The sequence below is a fragment of the Rattus norvegicus genome, chromosome 5, assembly GCF_021556685.1.
Source record: "Rattus norvegicus strain SHRSP/BbbUtx chromosome 5, alternate assembly SHRSP_T2T, whole genome shotgun sequence".
Classification (NCBI taxonomy): Eukaryota; Metazoa; Chordata; class Mammalia; order Rodentia; family Muridae; genus Rattus; species Rattus norvegicus.
In genome coordinates this window covers 89,609,326-89,631,974 of record NC_141538.1, presented here as the reverse complement: position 1 = coordinate 89,631,974, position 22,649 = coordinate 89,609,326, and the positions used below count along the sequence as shown (strand labels likewise).

Genomic DNA, 22,649 nt, shown 5'->3' with positions numbered 1-22,649 from the left:
AAATGCTGGTTGAGTGCCTACTTGTTCTTGACACAGTGCTTAAATCTGAGGAATTGATTAGGTCCTGGTCCACAGAAGTGGATTAAATTTGCATAATGAACATGAAGAAGAAACATGTGAATAAGTAAGATGAATGTAGATTGTGAAGAGTTCTCGCTGTGGCAGAATATGACTTGGTGGCTCGATGAGATGCGGCCACTTGAGGTCTTACCCTTTGACCATGATGCTGAAGCTCAGGTGTAAAGGATGAGACAGAAGAGCTCTGAGGGTTGAGGACCAGGAAGGAGGCCAATGAGGCTGGGCCATTGTGAACAGGGCAGATGATGACCCCAGATGTGTCGTGAGCGAGGTTATATAGCACTTTGGGAGTGTACTTATGATGGGAAAACCAAAGAAAGGCACCACCACCACCACCATCACCCCCACCAACAAAACAATGAAGGGTTTAGGCAGAAGAGTGGCATGAGCGGATCTTTCTAACTGAAGAGGTCTTTCCTTGACACAAGCATTTGCCCAGTGTTCCCTCATCTGTTCATACAAACATGCATGAGATGTTTTCTCTCCCAACAGAGGTAAGGTGGATGACTAGTGGTCAGTGCAGTGTTGTTAAGGAGAACAGAGTGGGTATGAAAGCACCACAAGAGTCATCAGTCCAGCCTGAGAAAACTTGCGGGAAGTGAAGCTAGACAGAGAACTGACTGGCCAGCTGGCTGGAAAGATGATGGTGTGTCAAATTTTAGTCATTTGGGTCTTTTTTGACATTTGCATGACCTTACGAAGGCATATTTGCTTTTCTCTTTGCTTTTAAAAAACATTTCTTTATAAATAGGACAAGTATTCTTTCAACTGTTGTTAAGAATTTTAGTTTTATGTACAATGTGAGCATTCTCAGCAACTGCCATAAATAATTTATTGTAGCAGAGTAATAGAATAAGGTTTCTCTTTATAGGAAGCATCTGGCACGATAGACTTTTGTTTGAATAAATGTTTTACGTGTTATTTTCTTAAAACATTTAAAAGGAGCTTTAATGAACCTTCCAATTGTTTCTCATGCTATTCTTGTTAGCCACAAAATTGAAGCCCTAAGTATTATTAACAAGAGGGCAAGGGTAGAAATTTTAAAAACTATATAGAATATACTTTTCATTTATCCAACCCTAAAACTATATTTGTTAGAAAGAATAGCATATGTGGGGTATGGAGATTGCTCAGTGGGCGATAACATTTACTGACAGTCATGAGAACCAGAGTTTGTACCTATATAACTAGGTGTCTTATACATTCCTGTAACCCAGGTGAGCAGAAATAGGAACATCATTAGGGCTTGCTGGCTTTTGTCCTGTCTGAATCCAGGTTTAGGGAGAGACCCTTCTCAAAGGAATAGGCAGAGTAGTAGAAATATATGGTGCCCTCTTCAGTCTCTGTGTACATGCATGCATAGCTGCATGCATAGTGACATGTATATGTATACACATGTAATATTCGTATACAAACACTACTCACATAAAAAAAAGAATAGAATACCACAGCATTTTTTCCCTGTAGTCCTGGCTGGCCTGGAATTCACAATATAGACAAGGCCTACCTTATTCAACTTCATTGAAATGTAATGTATATAAAATAAATTTGACCAATTTTAAGTGTTGGGTGGATTTTGACTTATGTTTCTGAAACTAATACTGAAAACTAAGATATATGTGATTATAGGTTTTTTAATGTTTGTGTATGTTTCTAAGTGTACAGTTCTAAGCTTTAGTAACCATCACCACAATTAGCATGTACAACAGTTCCATAGTAAAAGGAAAAAAAAAAATCCCCTGTGTTGTCTCTGTGCTCAAGCACTCTCTCTGCCACAAAGCTCTGGCAACGAATGTTCTGTTTTCTCCATTCCTATAATTTTGCTTTTCCTGGAATATCACATACATGGAAGCATGTATTAATGTACTGTTTGGGAAAGGCTTCTTTCTGGTGGCCTGTCCTTGAAAGCCACTCATGGTCTGCATACTGAAGCTGCTGATGCTGTTTTGGTTATTGCTGTAACTGTTTGTCCATTAGGGTTTTGAAGGACGTTTGACCTCTTCCCAGCTTTTGATGCTTAAAAATAAAGCTCCAGTAACCCCTTGTTTTCAGGTTTTGTTGTGAGCATAGGTTTTCACTTCTTTAGAAGGAATAGGCATGAATGCAGTCATTGGTAAATGTCGGGTTTGGTCAGAAACTGCCAAACTCTTAATTGGTGTGGCTGTTCCATTTTGCATCCCACAAATAGAGTGACAATAATGCTTGCTTCTCATTTCCATCTGCATTTGCTGTTGTCAATTAAAAAATAGTTTTATCCCTTGCAATAGATGTGCTTCTCGTTATAGTTTTATTTTGTATTTCCCTAAAAGCTAAGGATGTTGAAATTTTTTTTGTGTGTGCCTATTTACCATCTGCATATCTTCTGCTGTGAACTTTCTGCTCAAATCTTATGCCTATTTTTCCTCCAAGAAAAATTGGGTTTTTGGTTGTTTTCTTACAATTACATTTGGAGAACTATTATGTATTCTGGATATAATTCCTATATAGATACATGATATGCAAATATTTTCTCCCAGAGTGCAGCTTGTCTTTTCATTCTCTTAGCACTGCTTTTCAGAGCAAGTATTAAATTTTCATAAAGCCCAATTTATTGATTTTTTTTCTGTTGTGGATCACGCCTTCAGTGTTATATCTAAAGAACTGTTTCCCTTGTTCTAGGGCCCAACAATTTTCTTTTATGTTTTTTTCTAAAAAAAAAAAAGAAAATCACATCAGTTTATGTGTTTCAGTTAGATCTGTGGGCTAACTTAAATCGACTTCTGTTTAAGGTGTAATTTAGGTCAAGGCGAGTTTTTTTCATAAAACGATATTCAGCTTTTATACACTTTGTTAAAAGGAACTTTCTCCTTTTCACACATTCATCTATCTATCTATCTATCTATCTATCTATCTATCTATCTATCTATCTATCATCTATCTTTCCATCCATCCATCCATCCATCCATCCATCCATCCATCCATCCATCCATCCATCCATCCACCCATTGTATGTGCATGGGCAGTGTGTACCCTAGTGCTTGTGTGGAGGTCAGAGGATGCTGACAGTTTTTTCCTTCTATTGTCTGGGTTCTAGGGAATAAACTTGGGTTGTGAGCCTTGGTGGCAGACATGCTTAGCTGCTGAGCCATCTCAGCAGCTGCCTTTATCCTGTAATTGTTGTCACTTACATGAGTGAACTCAGGTGGCCATGTTTAGAAGGGATGAGAGAACTCAGGTGGCCATGTTTAGAAGGGATGAGAGAACTCAGGTGCCATGTTTGGAAGGGATGAGAGAACTCAGGTGCCATGTTTGGAAGGGATGAGAGAACTCAGGTGGCCATGTTTGGAAAGGATGAGAGAACTTAGGTGGCCATGTTTGGAAAGGATGAGAGAACTCAGGTGGCCATGTTTGGAAGGATGAGAGAACTCAGGTGGCCATGTTTGAAGGACTTCTTTCAGTATTTCCTGCCATCTTCTCATAGAATTCTTCTCTTTCAAGAGGACTTCAATTCATCTGGCGCTTCACTGTTTCAAGGAAACTTTATAATCAACTTGCTTGGTTTTACAAAAATCTCCCTAGTATTTTCATTGGATTTGTGTTAAATCTTTAAGTAAATTTCAAGAGAATTGATACTTTGTTAAACAGAATCTTATAATCCCGGAATTTGTTAAAAGTCTTCACTTAAGTTGATTACCTCTGCCCCAAATGGCAGTTGGGTTTTTTTTCCCTGCATGTGCTGATATGATTGATATGATGATATTGTTTTTGATTCTTTGGTTTGTTAGTGTGGCAGCTTATGTGGACTGACAGGAACAGTGACTCAGCCTGCATTGGTGGGGTCATTGTAACTATGTAGCAATATTTGCACTCATTCAGTGTCTGAGCTTCAGCCAAGTATTACAGCTTTTTGCTAATGAAGGATTTAGACTGTAGCTTTTCTGTAACGTTTCTGTCTGCTTTTGGAAGAGTAGTTTGTTCTTATAGAGTCAGGTGGGAAAGATCTGCAACCTGCCATTCCTAGAAGTTGAAAAGAGCTGGTTTTGCTGGTATTGCTTTTCATTTAATTATTTGTCACTACTGAAATTATCAACAGTTGTATTTATTCATTTTCTCCCCCTGCCCTTCTCCCTCTCCCTCTCTCTTTGAGGCAGGGTCTTTCATAGCCCAAGATTGGCCCAGAACCTACCATGTACTAAAGAGTGATTCTGAAGTTGTGGTCTTCCTGCCTTTGCCTCCAGAGGGTTGGCATTAAGTTCTGTGCCATCATGCCTGGTTTATTTGGTATAAGGGACTGAACCCAGGTGTTCATGTATGCGAGGCAAGCACTCTACCAGTGGACTTAACCTCCTCAGCCAGTGTGTGCTTCAAGAACAAATCCAGTTTTGAAGACAGGTATATCATTGTTCGGGGTATGTTTTCCTTTGGTGAGTTTGTTGGGCTTGCTGTCTGCTGTCTGGGCAGAGAGTTGCAGATGGACATGTTATCCTTTTAATGATTGTAGAGTCTGTGTGATTTGCTGTAGTTTATCCTTTTTCCTTTTTCTTTTTCTCCTTTGAGGACTGGGGAGTAAACCTTGGGGCTGATGCATGCTAACCTAACGGGTTCTGGACTACACTTCCCCCCAGGCTCTTTCGTGCTTTACGTTGGTTTGTGTTTTATTTTTCTCCAATTCTATTTCTAGAGATTTGTTAGTTTCATTGGTAATTTGAAAGAAGTAGATTTTAAGCTCGTTTTCTCCCCTTTCTATCTCACTGATTTCTAGCCTTGTATCTATGCTGTCCTTAACTTTCTTTCTTTGGGTTTATTTGCTCCTCTTCTGACTTCTGAGGTAGTGGCCTCAGTTGATGACCTCAGACCTTTCTTTGCTAAGGTTTTTGACAACAGAGTTTCCTTCCTCAGTATTGATGTCACTGTGTCCAGCTTTTAAATACATCATATTTGTGTGTTTGTTTAATTCAGAGTATCTTCTAATTTCCCCAGAAGCTTCCTCTTTGATCCATGCATGGACTGCTTAGAAGTGTGTTGCTTAATGTCTAAGCATTTAAGAGTTTTTCACTGCCCTTTTTAGTTCCTGACATTTGGTGTAATTGCACTATGGTCACAGAGTGTGGCTTGGCTTTGGTGTGCTTCTAAGTGTGTTAACGTTTGTTTTGTTACCTAGAATATCTTGACAAAAATCCCTGCTTACTTGAATGTCTAGGTAGCATCTCTTGAATGTAAGTTCGACCTTTCTGGTTGATAGTATTGTTCAAAGTCCTCTGCATTTTCCTGACTTTTGTTCTATTTTTTTCTTCTGGATTAATGAGGTGGGAGCATTGGTATCTCCAGTTGGAACTGATTTGTGCATCTCTCCTTCCAATCAACAAGGAGTCTGACCCTGCAGTGCTGAGCGCTTTAATCACCTTTAGCATCCGCCTTGTTCTTGACTGAGTCTTGCTTTGAGATTATATTAGCTTTCTTGTATTTAGGGTTCACATACTGTATTTTCTTCTCTCTTAAAATTTTTTAAGATTTATTTATTTATTATATATGTATAAGGACAGTATAGCTGTCTGCAGACACACCAGAAGAGGGCATTAGATCTTACTATAGATGGTTGTGAGGCACCATGTGGTTGCTGGGATTTGAGGACCTCTGGAAGAGCAGTCAGTGCTCTTAACCTCTGAGACATCTCTCTAGCCCTCTTAAAAGTTTTTTTTTTTTTTTTTTTTTTTTTTGAAATTTGAAGTCTTTATTGAACCAATTGCATGTTAGGTTACAAAGGTATTTCACTTTTCCAAAATGCTGTTTCTCTTTGTAGACCAATCTGGCCACAAAAGGCTACCTGGCTAAGTATTAGCCAGAAACTTCTAAATCCCAGTGTGATCTTCTTGTGGCATTTTTCCAACAAATAATGCAGACCAAATCACAAGATGGCCACCTCACTGGTCACATGGTCCTTAGGTTAATGAGCAGAGGCTGACAGGCTGTCTCCTCACTCTTCCAAGAACCGCCCAAGTGCACACTGCAGAAGGAAAGTTTGTTTTGAATACCACAGGACAGAAGGACAGGCAGCTCATAACTCTAGTGGAAAAACATATAGGAGAGCTGAGTGGCAACAGCAGGCACTGTGATAACCTGGGCTGTCAAAGTCTCTCCGTTACTCTGGCATGCAGTTGGAGATCCCATGGCTATGAGCAGCCACAGCCCTTGGAAACATGCTTCTCTTAAAAGTTTTTTAACTTTTATTTTTATGTTATGCATCTGAGTGTTCTGCCTGATTGTATATCTGTGCATCATGTGCATGCAGTGTTTGTGGAAGCCAGAAGAAGGAATTGAATCCCTTGGAACTGGAATTAGAGGTGGTTTGGAGCCAGCATGTGAGTGCTGGGAATCAAACTTGCTCCTCAAGAAGAACAGCCAGTGTTCCTCACCTATGAGTTGTCTCTGCAGTTCCTCTCATCTACATTTAACTTACTTCTCTCCTTAGGTGTGTAGTATAACTTTCTTGTATATAGCACACAACTAGTATTTTTAAAAATTACATTTACTCTGTGTGTGTGTGTGTGTGTGTGTGTGTGTGTGTGTGTGTGTGTGTGTGTGCTATAGGCATGGTATGGAGTTCTGAAGGGAACTAGCAGTTGTTTATCTTCTTCCACTATGTGTGTCCTAGGGTTGGACTCATTGTCTGGCTTGTTAGCCATGTCACCAGCTTCATAATTGTCTTTCAAATGTGTTCTAATAGTCTCTGTATTTTAACTGGTATATACTCATTCAGTTTACATTTAATTTTTTACATAAAATTAAAAAAATTTTTTTCTAAACTTCCTTTTATAGCATTTAAGTACTTTTCATAGTTCATTTAAATATATTTGATTGTATTTTAAAAAGATCTCTGCATAGTTTGTCTTCAAATCTGACATTTTAGTGGTTGCTTTGGATGTGACTTTTCTCTTCCTCTTTCCCCTCCCTCTCTTTCCCTTTCCTTCTCTCCCTCTCTCCCTCCATTTTCTCTCATGTCTCATCCCTCCTTCCCTTCCCATGTCGTTGTAAGGAAGATGTGAAAAGTGTCCCTATTGTCTTTCTCTCAAATGTTTTATATTGACATACTTGGACATGTCTCTCCAGCCTATGTTGTGATTTTGCTTCAGCTGTCACATATATTTTAAACAGTTTGTGGGTTTTCATTTCAATAATTTCTCTAATGGAATATGCAGGTATTAACACTTTACATTTCCTTTTCTTCCACTTCCAGGGTTCCACACTTCCTTTGGTATCCTTTCCTTTCAATCTGAAGAACTTCCTCTGTCGCTCCCTTTAGAGAGGTCTGTGACTGATTAATGTCATCATTTCCGTACATTCGAGAGTGCCTTGTTTTACCTTCATTCCCCAGTGTGGTTCCTGGATGCCGTCTTGCATGACAGCTTCCTTCAGCCTTGTAATGTTTACCATACCCCTGGCCTCTTTAGATAGGATAGGTCTGTCACCATTTGAATCCTTGCCCCAGCCCCCACCTCCACCTCCACATATAATATGTCAAATTTCTCAGGCTTTCAATCATTGCTTTTGTCTCTGGTGTTCATCATTGTCTGGATGTGAGGTTCTGTGCTATTATCCAAATACAGTGAATGTTTTAAATTATTTCCCTGGGTATTTTTTTCTGAAACATACGCTTTCCCTTATTTATCTTTTAATATTTTAGAAACTTTGATGAACGTTGGAGTTTTGGATGTTGTCTCAGGTTATATTAATGATTTTCAGGTTTTCATTTTGCTGTTCTTTCCTGTTGGATTTCTGCTGATTTGAGTTTAGGTTTGTCTGTTTTGAGCCCATTTGGCTGTTGTTCTTTTTTGGCCTTTGCAGTTTCCATTTTACAACTTTGGTTTGGCTCTCTTTTAAAACATTATTTCTATGCTGATTCTTTTTCTGACTCATTTCAAGGCACATGGTGTTACATTTTTTTATTGGAAGTGGTTTGAGACAGTGTCACCATGTTGTTCAGGGTGCCCATCCTTACTATCCTCCTTCATTAACTTCCTGAATGGTGGGATTGCAAGTGTGTCCCACTACGCCAGGCCCAGGTTTTATATATTTATATAGTCAAATTTTCTCCTCAGAGAAGCCTATGAGACTGATTTTATCCTTCCTGTGTTAGAGATAAAGAAGCAGAGGCTCAGCATCTAAGTGGAATGATGCACCCTCTCATCGTTTCTTGTTTAACTATTTTACCGTCTCTCTTCCTTTGTGTACGCAATAGCCTACCATATATAATGTTGTATATCATAGCATTTCTATTTAATATCTTAGAGATATTTTATATGAGTATACCAACTGTCCTTTCTTTGTTAGGTCTTTGTAATACTCCAATCAGTGGACATACCATGATTTACTTAACTGTAGACTGTTGACTTTTAAATTAAATTTAAAGTAACCACATACAATTTGACTTTATGAACTTTTTACAGGGTTCTTATGATACATAAGGTATGTGCTGCACATTTGTGAATACTTCAGTGAATTATAAAAAAAAATGCCTAAGTGTTATCGGTGAATGGTAAGAAACTGTTTAGCACTGAGGAGTCCTTCATTAGTGTTTCCAGATGCTCACTTTTCAAGTCCTTTCTGCCCATGCTTCTGTTATTCCTGACTACAGTCCTGAGGAGAGGCATTCCCCATCCCCCAACAAGGCAAAGATTTAAAACATGAAGCAAAGAAGCAGAATTTGAGGTTGGTGGGAGGACTTTGAAAATATTTAGCTGTTTAAGCACAGTGGTGTTGTTTTGATGTAGGAAGTTACTTAGTGTGTAGGTTAATGTCTCCTTTGAGCTAGGCTAGTCTTTTTGTTAGCCTGCTCAGAATGCTGGATCAAGGAATCAGAATGTCAACTATTTCCCATAGTCAGTGGGGCCTACCAGGCAGATCAGATTGTTTGAGTCCCAGCAGGATAGGAGCCCAGCTATGGTACTGTTGGTGTGATCTTTGGTCTTGTAATATGTACACAGTATAGCTTAAGAGCTGAGACTCAATGCTCATTTACACAATAGTCTTAGGGAATGTTAGTAAACTGCTATTTTCACTGCTCTTTAGCCCTAGTCATTGCCTGGCCCAATTGTGCTAGATTAGGTGCTGCACATAAAGGGCCACCAGCCACCCCAGACCTCTCTACCATCTCTCATATGTGTCTCATTCTCTTTCCCTGTCTCCTTGTCTGTCTGTCTGCATGTCTGCCTCTATTTCTCTCTCATATCCCCACTCCTAGATGACTTTTCACTCTGCCCTCCCCGAATAAAGCTCTTCCTCTAGATCTGTTTTGTGGCATAATTTCTTAGGGGTACACCTTTGCACAGGCCCACCAAAGGTATCCCATCTCTCAAGTTTTATCCTATCAGTAAATAGCATCTTATTTAATAGCCCCACCACCTTATTTTGACAGATTTCAAAGGCAGAGAAAAGTTGTGCAATTATAGATCATAGTAGATTGACCAGTCAGTGTCTACATTTGCTGTCTCTTCTCTTTCCTCCCCCAGCAGTCTTACTTAGCTGCAGATGCCACCATGTCGCACCCTATGTGCTTTGGTAGGATTCTCCTTGTTAGGACACTCTCCTAGAGAATCAAGTGTTCCTTCTCATTTTTCCTTAGTTATCATCACCATATGCCATATATTTAAACATTTGAGAGTCCTCTGTTGTGCTCCCAGTCTTGTTTGTGTAACCTCAGTTTGTTTAGCAGTCTCCCCCTATCATTTGTACTAGATTGTCATTAGGGCTTTTGAAGAATTTAGGTCTACTGTTTTGCATAGTCCATCAATTTAGATTCTTCTGATTGACTCCTTGATGGAATTCGGGTTAATGACTGCAAACTGGAGTCCTTTAGCTGAATTGTTTGCCCTCACTGGTTTATTTCAGGAGGCCCATGACAAAGTTTCATCTATCAGTGGTGATAATAGTTATACTTTTCTTGATTAGGTTGGTATTTACTAGAGTTCCATATTGTGAAGCCCCCCATTTTTTGTTACTAGTAAGACATTTGTGGGCAATCTGTTGAGTTTGAATGTTCTGCACTTTGGTGGTGTGCCCTCTGATGCCATTTAACGTGATGATGGTTCTAATCTGAAGTCATTATTACTGTAAAAGTTATGTAACAGTGACTCTTACTGTCCTATACATGTATTAATGATTTCTCTTGAAGAGTTTTTTCCTCCTTTCCCTCTTCATTTCTCTCTATTCCTCTTTCCTTCCATCTAATTCTATCCCACCCCATCCTCCTCATCCTCATTCCATTCTTCTCCTCTTCCCCATCCCCAGGCCCTTCTCCTAGTGATATGGAGTCATGCATTCTTTTTACTTGTTTATTTCCGTTATTCCGCATTCATTTTGGTACTCAGGTTGCCCTCCGTGTGGTTTGTGGGAACCAGCCGCCCTGGTGGATTGGTATGATTGCAACCAAGGTAAGCTCTTGTTGACATTTAGTGCAGGTGCTGTGCTCCAGATGAATGTTCTGTGCTTGCTTTGCAGCAAATCACTGAGCTGAAGAAGGAGAACTTCAATCTAAAGCTCCGGATCTACTTCCTTGAGGAGAGGATACAGCAGGAGTTTGCTGGCCCCACAGAGCACATCTACAAGAAGGTGAATAGCCACTTTTGGCTTCTGTTTTTGCTCACAGTTTTTCCCGGAAGACAATTGACTGGTATTTGTTCTCAGCGTTAGCGTGAACAGCTGGAGCTGTTGTCGTTTAATTTGGATTGATTATGGGAAACAACATGATACTAGGGCAGCCCTCAGTAAACAGGTGTATGATTTAAAGGCAGTCTTTTAATCTTTTTGACATCAGATTTCTGACTCACAGTCTTGGTCTCAGTTGTCTTTTTATAATTAGGCAGTTTTTGTAATGGTAGAATACCTTTAGAATTGAAAGCTAGTGGTACCAAACAGTAACTTTTAGCCACTCAGCCTGGCTCTGGGCTTGTTTCCACAGTGAAATGCTGTTTAGATGTAACCTGGGTGACAGGTGTAAATGGTGAGAAGTACAAATTGGAGTAAAGGGGGGCAGGTGGCTGGATCCTCCAGCAAGCAATCACTGGATAGTCCCCATCACTGGCTTATATATAGACTCTGGTCTCCAAGAGTTAGGCTGGTCAGATTTGCTGCAGTTTGACTGTTATATCTTTGTGTATTTGCTTAAAACTGTCAGAAAAAGTTTCTTCCTTAACCTGGAGGTCTATGTCTATAACCAGACTTTGTTTCAAAACGTTGCAAGAAGAATTTGGCCTTCTAGATAGGCTGTGAATCCAAATAGTATACAGGTGCCCATTTCTTAGCTTTTGCTGGTAGATTAGCCCCTGGCTTGGGAATTTTTCCATCTTCCCTCCTCTGATGTTTGTACTGGTGCAAACTTTTGAAGAGAGGAAAGGATCTCTCGTGGAGTGTCGGTGGTGGGGAATGGAGTGTGCCGCATAGGTTTTCTTAAAAAGGGATCATACCATTCTTCTGGGCCCCTTTCAGCCCACAGGAGCTGATAAAGCTCCTTTGTCACTGAAGGCAGTTTCTTCCTACACTGTCAGGGCAGAAAGACAAAGAGGATAGCCTCTCTTTGGAGGCAGTAGTGATGCAATCAGAACTTCAAGGGAAACCAATAGTTTCCCTTGAAACACTGTGTACACTGTGAACAAGCATCTGAGGACTTTAGGTGGCAGAATGTCAAACTGCATTGGTCATTTTATTTTGATTCTCAAGACAGTCCCAGGCAGTAGAGATTTTCTTGGTCTTATAGTGAGGAAATGGAGGCTTGGGGAATGTCAGTAACTTGCCCCATGTCATGGTGCTACACACTGGGTTTGAGCCTGATCTGCCCACTTCAATGTATTCTTTCCTCTCCTCCTCTTCACGGACTGGGTGGCCTAGTTTAATTATCTCCCTCCCTCATCAAGCTTTTGTGTCCTTGTGTATACTTCAGGTTCAGAATGTAGAAACCCTAAAATTTGTGTCTTGAGAAGATGCTCTACTCTGAATCCTGGATCCCTGGATCTAACCAGTGTTATCAATGGCCTGTAAAGAAGGAGTTTTATGTAAAACTTTACATAAATCTCTGTGTATAACCCCCTTTTGCATAAGTCCCAGTATGTTCTGTTCTGCATTTTGCAAATGATTTCATGAATGTCTTTTCCAAAAGTAGTTTAAGAGCTGTTTGAATCTTTTATAGCTTTATAATAGTCCATTTTGTGTGCTGAAGACATTCTAATTCTTGGTTTGAAAATGACTGTCATCATACAAACAAGTATAGAGCTTGAGATACTGTGACTGGGCAACTTACACATGCTAGCTAGCCATCCTTAATGCTTGGTTTATGCACAAGCCCCACTCCTAGAACACACTGTGTCAGCTCCCTTCCACTCTGCTCTGTGGGAGCTGGTGGAGGAACCCAAGGCTTGGGGGGTATTTCTCACAGAGGCACACATGAAGACATCGTGCATTAGCACTCAGGGTCTTCACCATTACCCAAAAGAACCTTTATTCTAGAGAGTGCATCTGCCTTACAGAGAGATTTCTTCAGGTGCCGCCTGACAGTGCAGCAAGCGGCACAGGTTTCTCTAGTGCTTATGTGTTTCTCCCGTCCCCATATCATGGAATCCCGTTGGTCCTGCTTCCCAGTGTTGGATCTGACAGTCACAGCTCTGTTGTCTTATCCCTGTGCCATGCCATCTAAGGACAGGCGTAGGGTCACACTGCCAGTTGCTTTATTCTCATGATGGCAGAGCCTCGGTCTGTCATGTTGACTTCAGTGTCCTTAGTTCTAGAGTCTGTTACCAGCACTCAAGTGTTTGACATAATAAATGAGTGTACATTGACTTGCTGCTATCTCCTCCTGGGAAGGGGCCATGTTCCTCGGATCCCACATCCCAGGCCTCTCTGTGTGGGCTGCACCACTGACTGGAGTGTTCCTTCTCCAGGCCTACTTGGCATGAGGGAATGAGTCTGTTTTTTGAATTGTGAATTTTATGAAAATGTTATTTTTAAAACACTAGTGTGATAGGGAAAATTATTTAAAAACAGAGAATTCAGAGGAATCGTGGGTCAATAGCAGTCCCTTGCAGGCTTTACCCAAGTCTCCACCACATGAATTCTTTGTGCATTCTGTCTGGACTACATTTGTGGCTAAGTCAGAAGCCTGTCATTACTCTGCTGCCTCCCACTGGCTGCCACCTGCCAAAGATTGTCATTTTGTTCTCATGAGTGAGTTCTGAGCCCAAGGCCATATGTAACTTCCTTTGTTCCCAAATCTTAAGGAAAAAATGGTTGATGCTGTGATGGCCCTTCAAGACAATTCCCCACATAAGCTGGGCTTTTTGTGAATGTACTGAAATCAAACCGAAATAAGACAGGCTGTGCTGCAGCCTCCCATTTATCCATTCACAAGTTTTATTTTATTTTAGTTTTTAAGTCTGCAGCACGTTTCCACTGTAACAACACATGCATGATTGTAAACAGCTAGAAGTAATTGCCTTCGAATGGGAAAAGCAAACTGTAAATTTGCCTGGCGGAGGGCAAACAATTTTTAAATCAGCCGTACTTGTATGACATTTATGTCTAGATATTTGAATGCTCTGGCTGTTAGACACTTGGAACATTTACATAATTGTTCCAAGTCTCTAGGAATCCAGGGCTTTCTTTTGAGACCACCAGTACTTAATAATTCTCCTTTCTCTGTGCCTCAGGACTAATGACGGTATTGTTCCTAGCCTCTGCTATTCTAAGTGTGGCATAGCCAGTCCAGGCCAGAAGTAGGTTGCCTACCAGCAACGCTCGCTACTCCTGCACCTTACACTGTATCTTTTCTTACCTTATTGTCTCTGGAAGAACATTGAACTCAAGGTGGAAGTGGAAAGTCTGAAGCGTGAGCTCCAGGAGAGAGATCAGTTGCTCGTCAAAGCCTCGTGAGTACCTGTTACCCCAGGAGCTTGCCCATCGGGTCCTGCATGTGGGTATTGGGCTGGGCAGTGAAACACAGGGAGCCACTTTTCTAAGCAACATGTACTCTGACTGACTTCTGAGGACCCCAAGTAGTTGTAGTTTTTATTTAATTACTTGTTTTTCAACTGTTTTAAAAGCATAATGTAGTTCTAAGAAAATGAACCACACTTAAGGGTACAGCATGATAGATTTTTTTTATGAAGCAAGCACATATGTGGAACTCTTGTCAGAACTAGAGAGGATACATCATCAAGCTTCCAGAAAGCCCCTTCCTTTCATGTTTTTGGAGCATCCTCTTTTCCTCCCCAGATTTCCACTGTTCTGAACATAATTGGTTTGTTCTACCTATTTTTGAACTTCATATAAATGGAATTATACAGTAAGTCCTCTATTGTATTTGTGAGAGTCAAGTCACCTGTGTTGTTAAGTGTATTGCTGTTAAGGGAGTTCATTTGTTCTCACTGATGAAAATCCCTAGGAGTAGAAGGGGTTCTGGTAGATGGATACTTATCCTATGTCACTGCTGGGCGGGTGGTGGGCTTCAGGGAAACATCAAGACACTGCTTCTGAGGTAGACAAATGAAGTCTGAGATATGGGAAAGCCAAAGCTGGGGTTCCCAAACCCTGGGGCACCCAGCTATCCCTGGGGTGCTGAACAGAGGAATGGGGAGTGAAGGATCAGGGCTGGCCAGGACTGGAGGGTCCCAAACTCCTGGACATCTAAGTGTCCCTGAGTCTGGAGGATTTGCAAGCGGAGTCAGGGGCCTGCAGTTGAGGACAGCATCTAGCCTGGGGAAATGGGGGGAGCTCCAGCTTAGCGCAGTGGTGATTGTCTTTAGCTTAGTGGTGATTGTGGCTGGAAGAGCAGAGAAGCCTTCTACAGGAGAATTAAACTGTAGCTTGGTAGTCGAAGGCCTTCTCCGTGGCTTACCACAGTGGATCTTGATAAAAGAGATGGTTCTAAACTGTTGAATTTGACTGTTCATCGTGGAAAATGGATGCATACCAACTTCTCAGCATGGAGCTGAGATTAAATACCTTTTGCTGGGAGGAATGTCTGGGAAGGGAAGCTTATTGGCTAAACCCTCAGGGTCTCTAGTTACCTCATTAGCATGGAGAACTCTGCTGTGGGCCTAGGTGACCACAGGTCACATTTCCTTATGTGGTAAGTATGGTACATGTTCCAGGCACCTACTGTCTCAGGGTACATGCCTCTAGGGTCTCAGACCCTCTCTACCTTACCAAGCTTCATGGCATGGTTTTACTGTCCCACAGGATAGAATCCATTATGGCAGGGAAGCTATGTAAGGAATAGGAAGCTGGCTGGTCACAGTTTTACCCAGAGCCAGGGAGCAGAAAGCAGAAGCAAGATGTAGCATCAGTCTTGGAAACCTCAAAGCCTACTTCCTGTTCCTCCATTGGAGTTCTATACCTTTCTCCAACAGTGCCACCAGTGGGGGACTAAGTGTTTAAGTGCAAGAGCCTGTGGGGGACATTTGGAGATAATGTCTGGCATAAGGTTTTAGTTCCTGTTGACGGGTGTTCATATTCACCTGCCCATTTCAGCTTCCTTTCTCCCACCTCTGTCCCCAGCACATCTTACAGGTTTCACAGTTGTTCTTGTTTTACTTCTCTAGCTTCTTCTGAACAGATGTCTTCCCTTCTTAACCCTCCCTGCCCAGTGCCTTCCTATCCAGAAGGCTCAGACTGGGATCCTTGTTCCTTCTTGTAGCCGGCACTGGCCTCTTCCATAGACCTCTCTGGCATCTCACATGAGTAGCTCTTTTCCATGTTTTCACACCCACGCACAGTACATCATTATTCAGGTAGATCACAGAGGAGGGAGTCAGGTCTGGTGAAGAGAAAGGCTGTGGTCTTGGACAGAATGGTCACAACCTGGGTTAAAGATCAACTCTCAGTTGTCTCATTGGGTGCTAGGTTTCACAATATCTCTAAGTGGCTTTTAGTATCTACCTGTTAGCTGTGATGGGGCTCTCCCTTTTGCCTCTGACTACCCAGAACCCAGCCGTGTGTCCTGGGTAGATGTTGATGTAAATGCTGTCAGTTCTTTTTCTGAGTTTGATTTTCTTTGGGGAAGGGATAGGACATGGGCTCTGCCACAGCAAAAGGACAACTCGAATTCAAATGGAAATAACCTAAAGGAAACTATGACAGTTAAGAATAGTAAATGAGAAGAGTGTTTACGGAAGGTTCTCTCATATTGAGTGGACAGCTGGTATAGACCTCTGAGGCCTGATCTATACTTGCCAGATTTAAAAAAACAAAAAGAAAAACAAAAAAACAGAACAAAGGGTGGGGGAAGAGAATTAACATTGGTTCAGTTCGACTTAATCCTAAACCTGTATGTGCAGTGACTGACAATTGTCTGAGGCTGCCAGTGTTCCCATTTGAGTGAAGAGAAAGCTGAGATCCAGAGAACTAACAGGTTGGTTTTGGAGCAGCTCCTGAGCTCACTCTGCCTTGCAAACATATCTATGTGCTACTTTTCCATTTTTCTGTGTATCAGTTACAATAAGGGGCCATTAAAACCAAAAACAGTCATATTGTTGGGAGTAAATTTTTATCTCTGTAACTTTAAAACATAAACAAAAAATAATAATTCCATTAGCAGAAGAAAATTGCACCATACTGCTGAGTATAAATTTTATTGCTACAGTAACTGTAAAATACAAAGATGATAAATGAAAAGTTGGAACATTTATTATTGTGAATATATTTTATTGGTATAACTAAAACACAAACAAACTGAATAATGCTAGTAGTTGTTAAAAATTGTACAGCCTCTTGACAGCATATGTGATTCAGGCTGTGAAATAGCAAGATTAGATCTGAACTGATGTGAGGGAAACCAGAGTGCAGCAGAGTGAAAGGCCATACAGGGGACTCTGTAAAGCCCCAGGGTAGAAGAAATCCAAGACCAGAAACATCTCTATAGGAGCTTAGTGCTTAAGTGTTTGTTGTACAAGCACAGGGACCCAAGTTTGAATTTGCAGCACCTGTATCAAATCAAGATAAGGTGTTTTTAACCCTAATGTTGATGGTGGGCTGACAGGGGAGATGGAGTTTGCTGTTTAGGGAGCTGCAGAATCAGGGAAAAACCCTGTTTCAAACTTAATGAATGAATGAATGACTGAATGGGGTGGAGAGCAATAGAAAACAGTGTCACCCTTTGTCCTCCATTACACATATATGTGTGGGTATCCACTCATGTGTGCATATACCACACATCACATGCAGAGAAAGATACGTCTCTATCTACAGCTTGCAAAAGAGAGGAGACCAGTTTAGAACTTTTTTTGTCATCGAATGCCTCTTAGGGAGTGACAGAAATGACTGTGAGTCGTGTGAATTGGAAATAGCACTAACACCAGCAATCAGCTGAGGGAGTAGGGGCTGAGGACACTGAGGGCAGCAATCAGGAAATGAGCGTGTTGGCCTCAGTTCTGAGCTCAGACTCCAGCAGAGGGGTAGCAGGAGGCCTCTCAGCAGCACAGCAGGGCCTGTGCTGCCCTGGCCTCACAGGGGAGGCCTCACAGCAGGATGTGGGGGGCACTCATACAGAGTGCTGAGGCAGGACTGCAGAGGACCCCGTGTGGTAGCCCATTAGTTCTAAGAGGTAATCATCTCATTTTTCACATGAGGAGACTGAGGTGTAACAGCTAATTTACTGAGGCTAGGTAATTTACCCAGAGCCACACTGCGGATGGAATAGAGTTAGAATTTAGAAGCAGATCTGTCCAGCCTGAGATGGTGTTCCTCCTTTTAGTTATTCACGCTGGATTCCATTAATGTGATATTATGATGGCTTTCTGAAACCTTGCTGAAAGGAAAACTAGGTATAAATAAAACCTTTGTTTGCAGGTGGTTTCTGTGGGAGACTTGGAAAGGCGGCACAGCCCTCTGGGTGGTACTGTTCTGGATGAATGCTTCACGTGGCCCAGTGTGTGAGCATCTATCTGGTCACAGGGTTTCGGGTTAGGGAAGTTTATATACTCCTTAATTCAGGCTAGGGAGGAGAGGGGCGGGAGTCTGGTTTGGTTTTCTGTTGCTGTTTTTCTGAGAAGCCAGCTTTAGGTGGAGCCATTTCCTCAGTGTTCCTCTGGACACTGCAGTCCTGTAGAGAGAAGCCAGGATGGAAGACTCACGGCAGTGCAGCCGTCACTGCTTTTCTTTCTGAATCAGTGGTCTTGGCGCTGGGTTTAGAGTCATGCCCACCCCTGATTGTCCACAGAGAGAACATTCTGAGGAGCCGCAGCAGAGTGCCTTGGGTGTTTAATATCACAGTAACACGAGGTACAGGAATCTTGTACCTACTCCCCTCTTCATATCCTAAGTGGTAGCCTATGTTGAATCTGTCTTTCTGTACTTAAAATGCTTGCCCTCATGCTGGTGCAGGAGAAGCATGCAAGCTCTGACCTCGAATATGTATTTGTTGCACACTGATCTTCTGCCTTGATTCCCAGGCCTCCTTACCTACCACTGGTAGAAGAGTACTGGTGGGAAATTGGCAGTTGCAATCAAGAGTGTTAGAGTGTGCTTGGACTTAGTGATTCCCTTTCTGTGTCTCCAGGAACCATTAAACCGCACCACCGACATTGAGGGAGTGGTTGCTTTGTGCCAGGCACCTCTTCTCAGATTTTTATTGGTATTATCAATCAAATGTGTTGCATCAGAAATAATTTAGGTCTTTAAAATATAGAGAATTGACTTCATAAAGTATATGCCATACAGTGAATTAATATGTAAGCTTTAAGATTTATATTTACTGACTCTAAAGGGTGTTTTCAGTGTAGTAAGTGATGAAATTAGTTCACTAATATATACTAAATGGTTCTGTTTGGGTAGACAGTAACCAAAAGTCTGTGTGTTACAATGTTGATTAGTATCCTGTGGGATAAGAGTATGGATGATTTCTCCTACAAATCAACTAAGTAAGGAACTTAGTTCTGTAAATGGGAGAAATGACTGGCTAATACCCCTTGTCTTTTATGGCTGGTGAAATTGCCTTCAGGTAGGGGCCCAACTGCAACATGCCCTTTGCCTCTCTGCAGCAAAGCCGTGGAGAGCCTAGCAGAAGGGGGTGGTTCTGAAATCCAGCGGGTGAAAGAAGATGCAAGGAAGAAGGTGCAGCAGGTGGAAGAACTCCTAACTAAAAGGATACATCTTCTAGAAGAAGTAAGTCTGGAGATGTCAAGGGTCAGTCTTCGAGAGAGTTTAGGACATTTTTTTTTCCCTCTGAATGTCGTGTTTAAGCAGAAATGCAGCCATTTCTGAGTGTTTTCTGGATTCTAACCTCTCTGTAGGCACTTGGTGTATGCATCTTATAACCCTTACGATGTTGTCTTCCTTCCCGTGAGGACGTAAGATTAGTAAGAAGCACTGACTAGCCTAGGTGGCTGCTGAGGCCCACTGAAGAAATGACTAAGCAAGCCTGGACTAAGATTAGCTATTGCCTGCCTACCCAGCTCTTTTCTTCTCTAGCCATGGTCCACTCTCTTGCCGGAACTCTCTAGATATCACTTCTTTGGTAGGTCTTGTGCTGTTCACTCTGTCGGGCAGTTCCTGTACCATAGTTGGGAGTCAGGTGCTTCCTGGCTGAACAGCTGCCTCTGGATAGGACAGTAGAAAGTATTTTAAGCCAGTATTAAGTCCCACCATGTAAATAGCTCTTTTCTGAAATGCCTAAGGTGCTAAGTGTTTTAGATGTGAGTTTATTATTAACTGAACATTTGGATATAACTAATGTGCTATCCTGGGGATGGCATCCATGACTAGACAATGAATTTACTTATATTTTACATATGCATTATATGTAGTTAGGAGGGAATTTTATGAAATAATTTAATAGTGAGGTCAGGTGTGAAATTTTCTACTTGTGACATTTTGATGATAGTAGAAAGTTTAATGTTTTGAGCCTTTCAAAAGGATTGTGATGACTAAGATATAATAATAAGTTACTATTATTATTTTTGGAGGCTGCATCTGCTAGTTAGTAAAGGTGTCTCAAATTTAGAATCCTCTTGCTTAAGCTTCCCAAACATTATGTTTACAAATATACACCACTGTCTTAGGGTTCTGTTGCTGTGAGCATGGCAACTCTTGTTTGTTTGTTTGTTTTTGAGACAAGATTTCTATGTAGCCCTCATTGTCCTAGAACCTGTGGACCAGGCTGGCCTTGAACTCTGAGATCTACTTACCTCTGCCCTCCAAATGTTGTGATTAAAGGTATGTACCACCACTACCCAGCTGCCCGTGGCAACTCTTATAAAGGAAAACATTTAACTGGGGCTGGCTTATAGTTCAGATGTTTACTCCATTATCACCATGGCAGGAAGCGTGCAGACATGGTGCTGGAGAGGTAGCTAAGAGTTCTATATCTGACTTGGCAGGCAGCAGTAAGAGAGGCAGGAAGAGAGAGAGAGAAAGAGAGAGAGAAAGAAAGAGAGAGAGAGAGATGGACAGACAGACAGACACACACATTGGATCTGACTTGAGCATTTGAAACCTCAGAGCCCACCCCCAGTGACACACTCGCCCGTCCAAGGCTATAGCTACTCCAAGCAAGATCTGCTAATGGTGTCGTTCCCTGGTGACCAAACATTCAAATCTGTGAGCCAAGTGGTGTTGAATGGGGGAGGGGAGTGTTTTTACTCAAACCATGGAAACCACTGTACCCTTAATCGAGACAGTTGTGAAAGTTGCCATCTTTGATCCTACTCCTTTATCCCATTGTCCTCCCTGTACTTCCCAGTGCTTCTGCTCTTTTTGCTGCCTTTATCCCATCAGGTGAAGCACGTGCCTGTGTTAACTGAGCACAGCTGCACTGGCTTGTAGCACTGGCTGCAGTAAGGAGCACAAACTTAAGCTATGAGAGTTCACCACAGGGGAGGCCTCCTGCTAAGCCCAATGTGTGTATTCTTAGCTGTCCTTCCAAGAAAGCTGAGAGTTAACCACTTCCATTTCCCCTTTTCTTTCTCTTTCTCTTTGTTTTTAAACATGCTGCAACAGACAGCACAAAGTGGCCTGGTCATTTGCCTTGGATCACACAGGTGTTAGGTGATCTGACTGCATTTTACATTGCAGAATTCTAATGTCCCACTCCACAACACTTTCCGGTTATGTCAGGATCAAGTATGACATAAGACTGCTTGCTCCATGCCTGGCATTTAGTAGGCAAATAACAGCATTGTTGTTGCTCTCTAAGAAATGTGAAGTAACAGGCAGCCCTCCAAGGCAGACAGTGTTACTGTAGGGACTAAGAGGGGAAGAGAAGGCCACTGTTTATAGCTTCTGGAACTATAGGAGTCTCACAGCAGCTTTTTAATGGATTGGTGGGTCCCCTGTTTTCTAGAATAAGAACCCTGAGCTCAGAGAGTGAAATGACAAAAACATATAGCAAGTAAGCAGGAGAGGTGACCTTTGAACCCAGTTCTGTTTGACTTTTATGTTTGCAGTGTAATCTGAGGCTGTGATCTGTGTGGTTGGAGACACAGGCCTACTCCGGATCACCTTTTGAGCACCAGGCCATTCCCCTAACAGACATGACCGGCATGGTTTAGAAGATATTTTCCATGGTGGCTTCTCTGAGTACTCAGGAGGAGCATCCAGTTTTTCACCACCTAAATCACCTTGGAGATACAGAAATGTATTTTAGAATTGTATAGTCATTATCTTAAAAAGAAACAGTGAGGGGTGGAGGGCTGTGGGATGAATTTGCATGGAGATTAGGGTGACTCTGGAATTTACACACATTTAGAATCAAGGAGCACATTTCTCCTTGTTCTCATTGAAGGTGTAAATATTGATCTGATTTTTCAAAACCAAAAGTACAGTTCTTGTAGAGTTGAGTCTTTTCCATTGGAAGTGCCCATTACTCTTCTGATACAAGAGGGAAAAATGGCTGGCAAATGTATTTATTACTGATTCGTTCCATGTATAGTACATCCAGGGAGGGGAAATGTGCCGGAGAAAAAGTCATAAATATTTATATTTTAATCCAATTTCCTTTCAAAATGTTCCCAATTGTATTGAAAAATTGCATCAAATACATTTAATTTAACTGTAGGATGTGAAAGCCGCCCAAGCAGAACTGGAGAAGGCCTTTGCAGGGACAGAAACAGAGAAGGCTCTTCGGCTCAGCTTAGAAAGCAAGCTCTCGGCGATGAAGAAGATGCAGGAGGGGGACCTGGAGATGACTCTGGCTCTGGAAGAGAAGGACAGGTCTGGCTCTGATCCCTGCGAAGCTCTAACATCTCATTATGTGGAATGGGAGAGGATCTCCCCCTCTCCTTCTTTCCCCCTTCCCTCCCTCCTGTCATTGTTCTTCACTAGATTGGAATGACTTACTGGAATGTAGCCAGTACAGCAAGACAAAAAACTGGCGATCAGAGTCCGGCAGACAGAAAAGGAAAGGCATAGTAGTGGGTGAGAGATGGTCGGCAGACAAGGTCATGTTGTGAAGGAATACGCAGACCCATTTACACATGTCTAGTGTTTACTTTTGTCTGTAACTTCCTGGTAGCCAACGGAAAAACAATCTTGTGGACCTGAGATTCACATTACCCATGAGGTAAAACAAGCCATGCATTCAGGAGAAGCTCAGTTTTGCTTGGCACTATTGGAGG

At 41.8% G+C, this 22,649-nt stretch overlaps 1 protein-coding gene and 1 non-coding gene across 42 annotated transcripts in view; one reads left to right on the top strand and one right to left on the bottom strand.

Moving 5' to 3' along the window:
- The window catches only part of Cdk5rap2 (CDK5 regulatory subunit associated protein 2), a 168,690-nt gene that overhangs the window by 19,074 nt on the left and 126,967 nt on the right, over nt 1-22,649 (top strand). For all 41 annotated transcript variants that reach the window (XM_087660590.1, XM_087660588.1, XM_087660571.1 and 38 more), the window contains 4 exon segments: nt 10,552-10,662; nt 13,891-13,967; nt 19,077-19,200; nt 22,091-22,245. In XM_087660590.1, the coding sequence (XP_087516716.1) occupies nt 10,552-10,662; nt 13,891-13,967; nt 19,077-19,200; nt 22,091-22,245 (467 nt within the window).
- On the bottom strand, nt 6,132-6,260 carry LOC148005858 (small nucleolar RNA SNORA44). Its single transcript, XR_015621553.1, has one exon. It is a non-coding gene; the product is annotated as a small nucleolar RNA SNORA44 (small nucleolar RNA).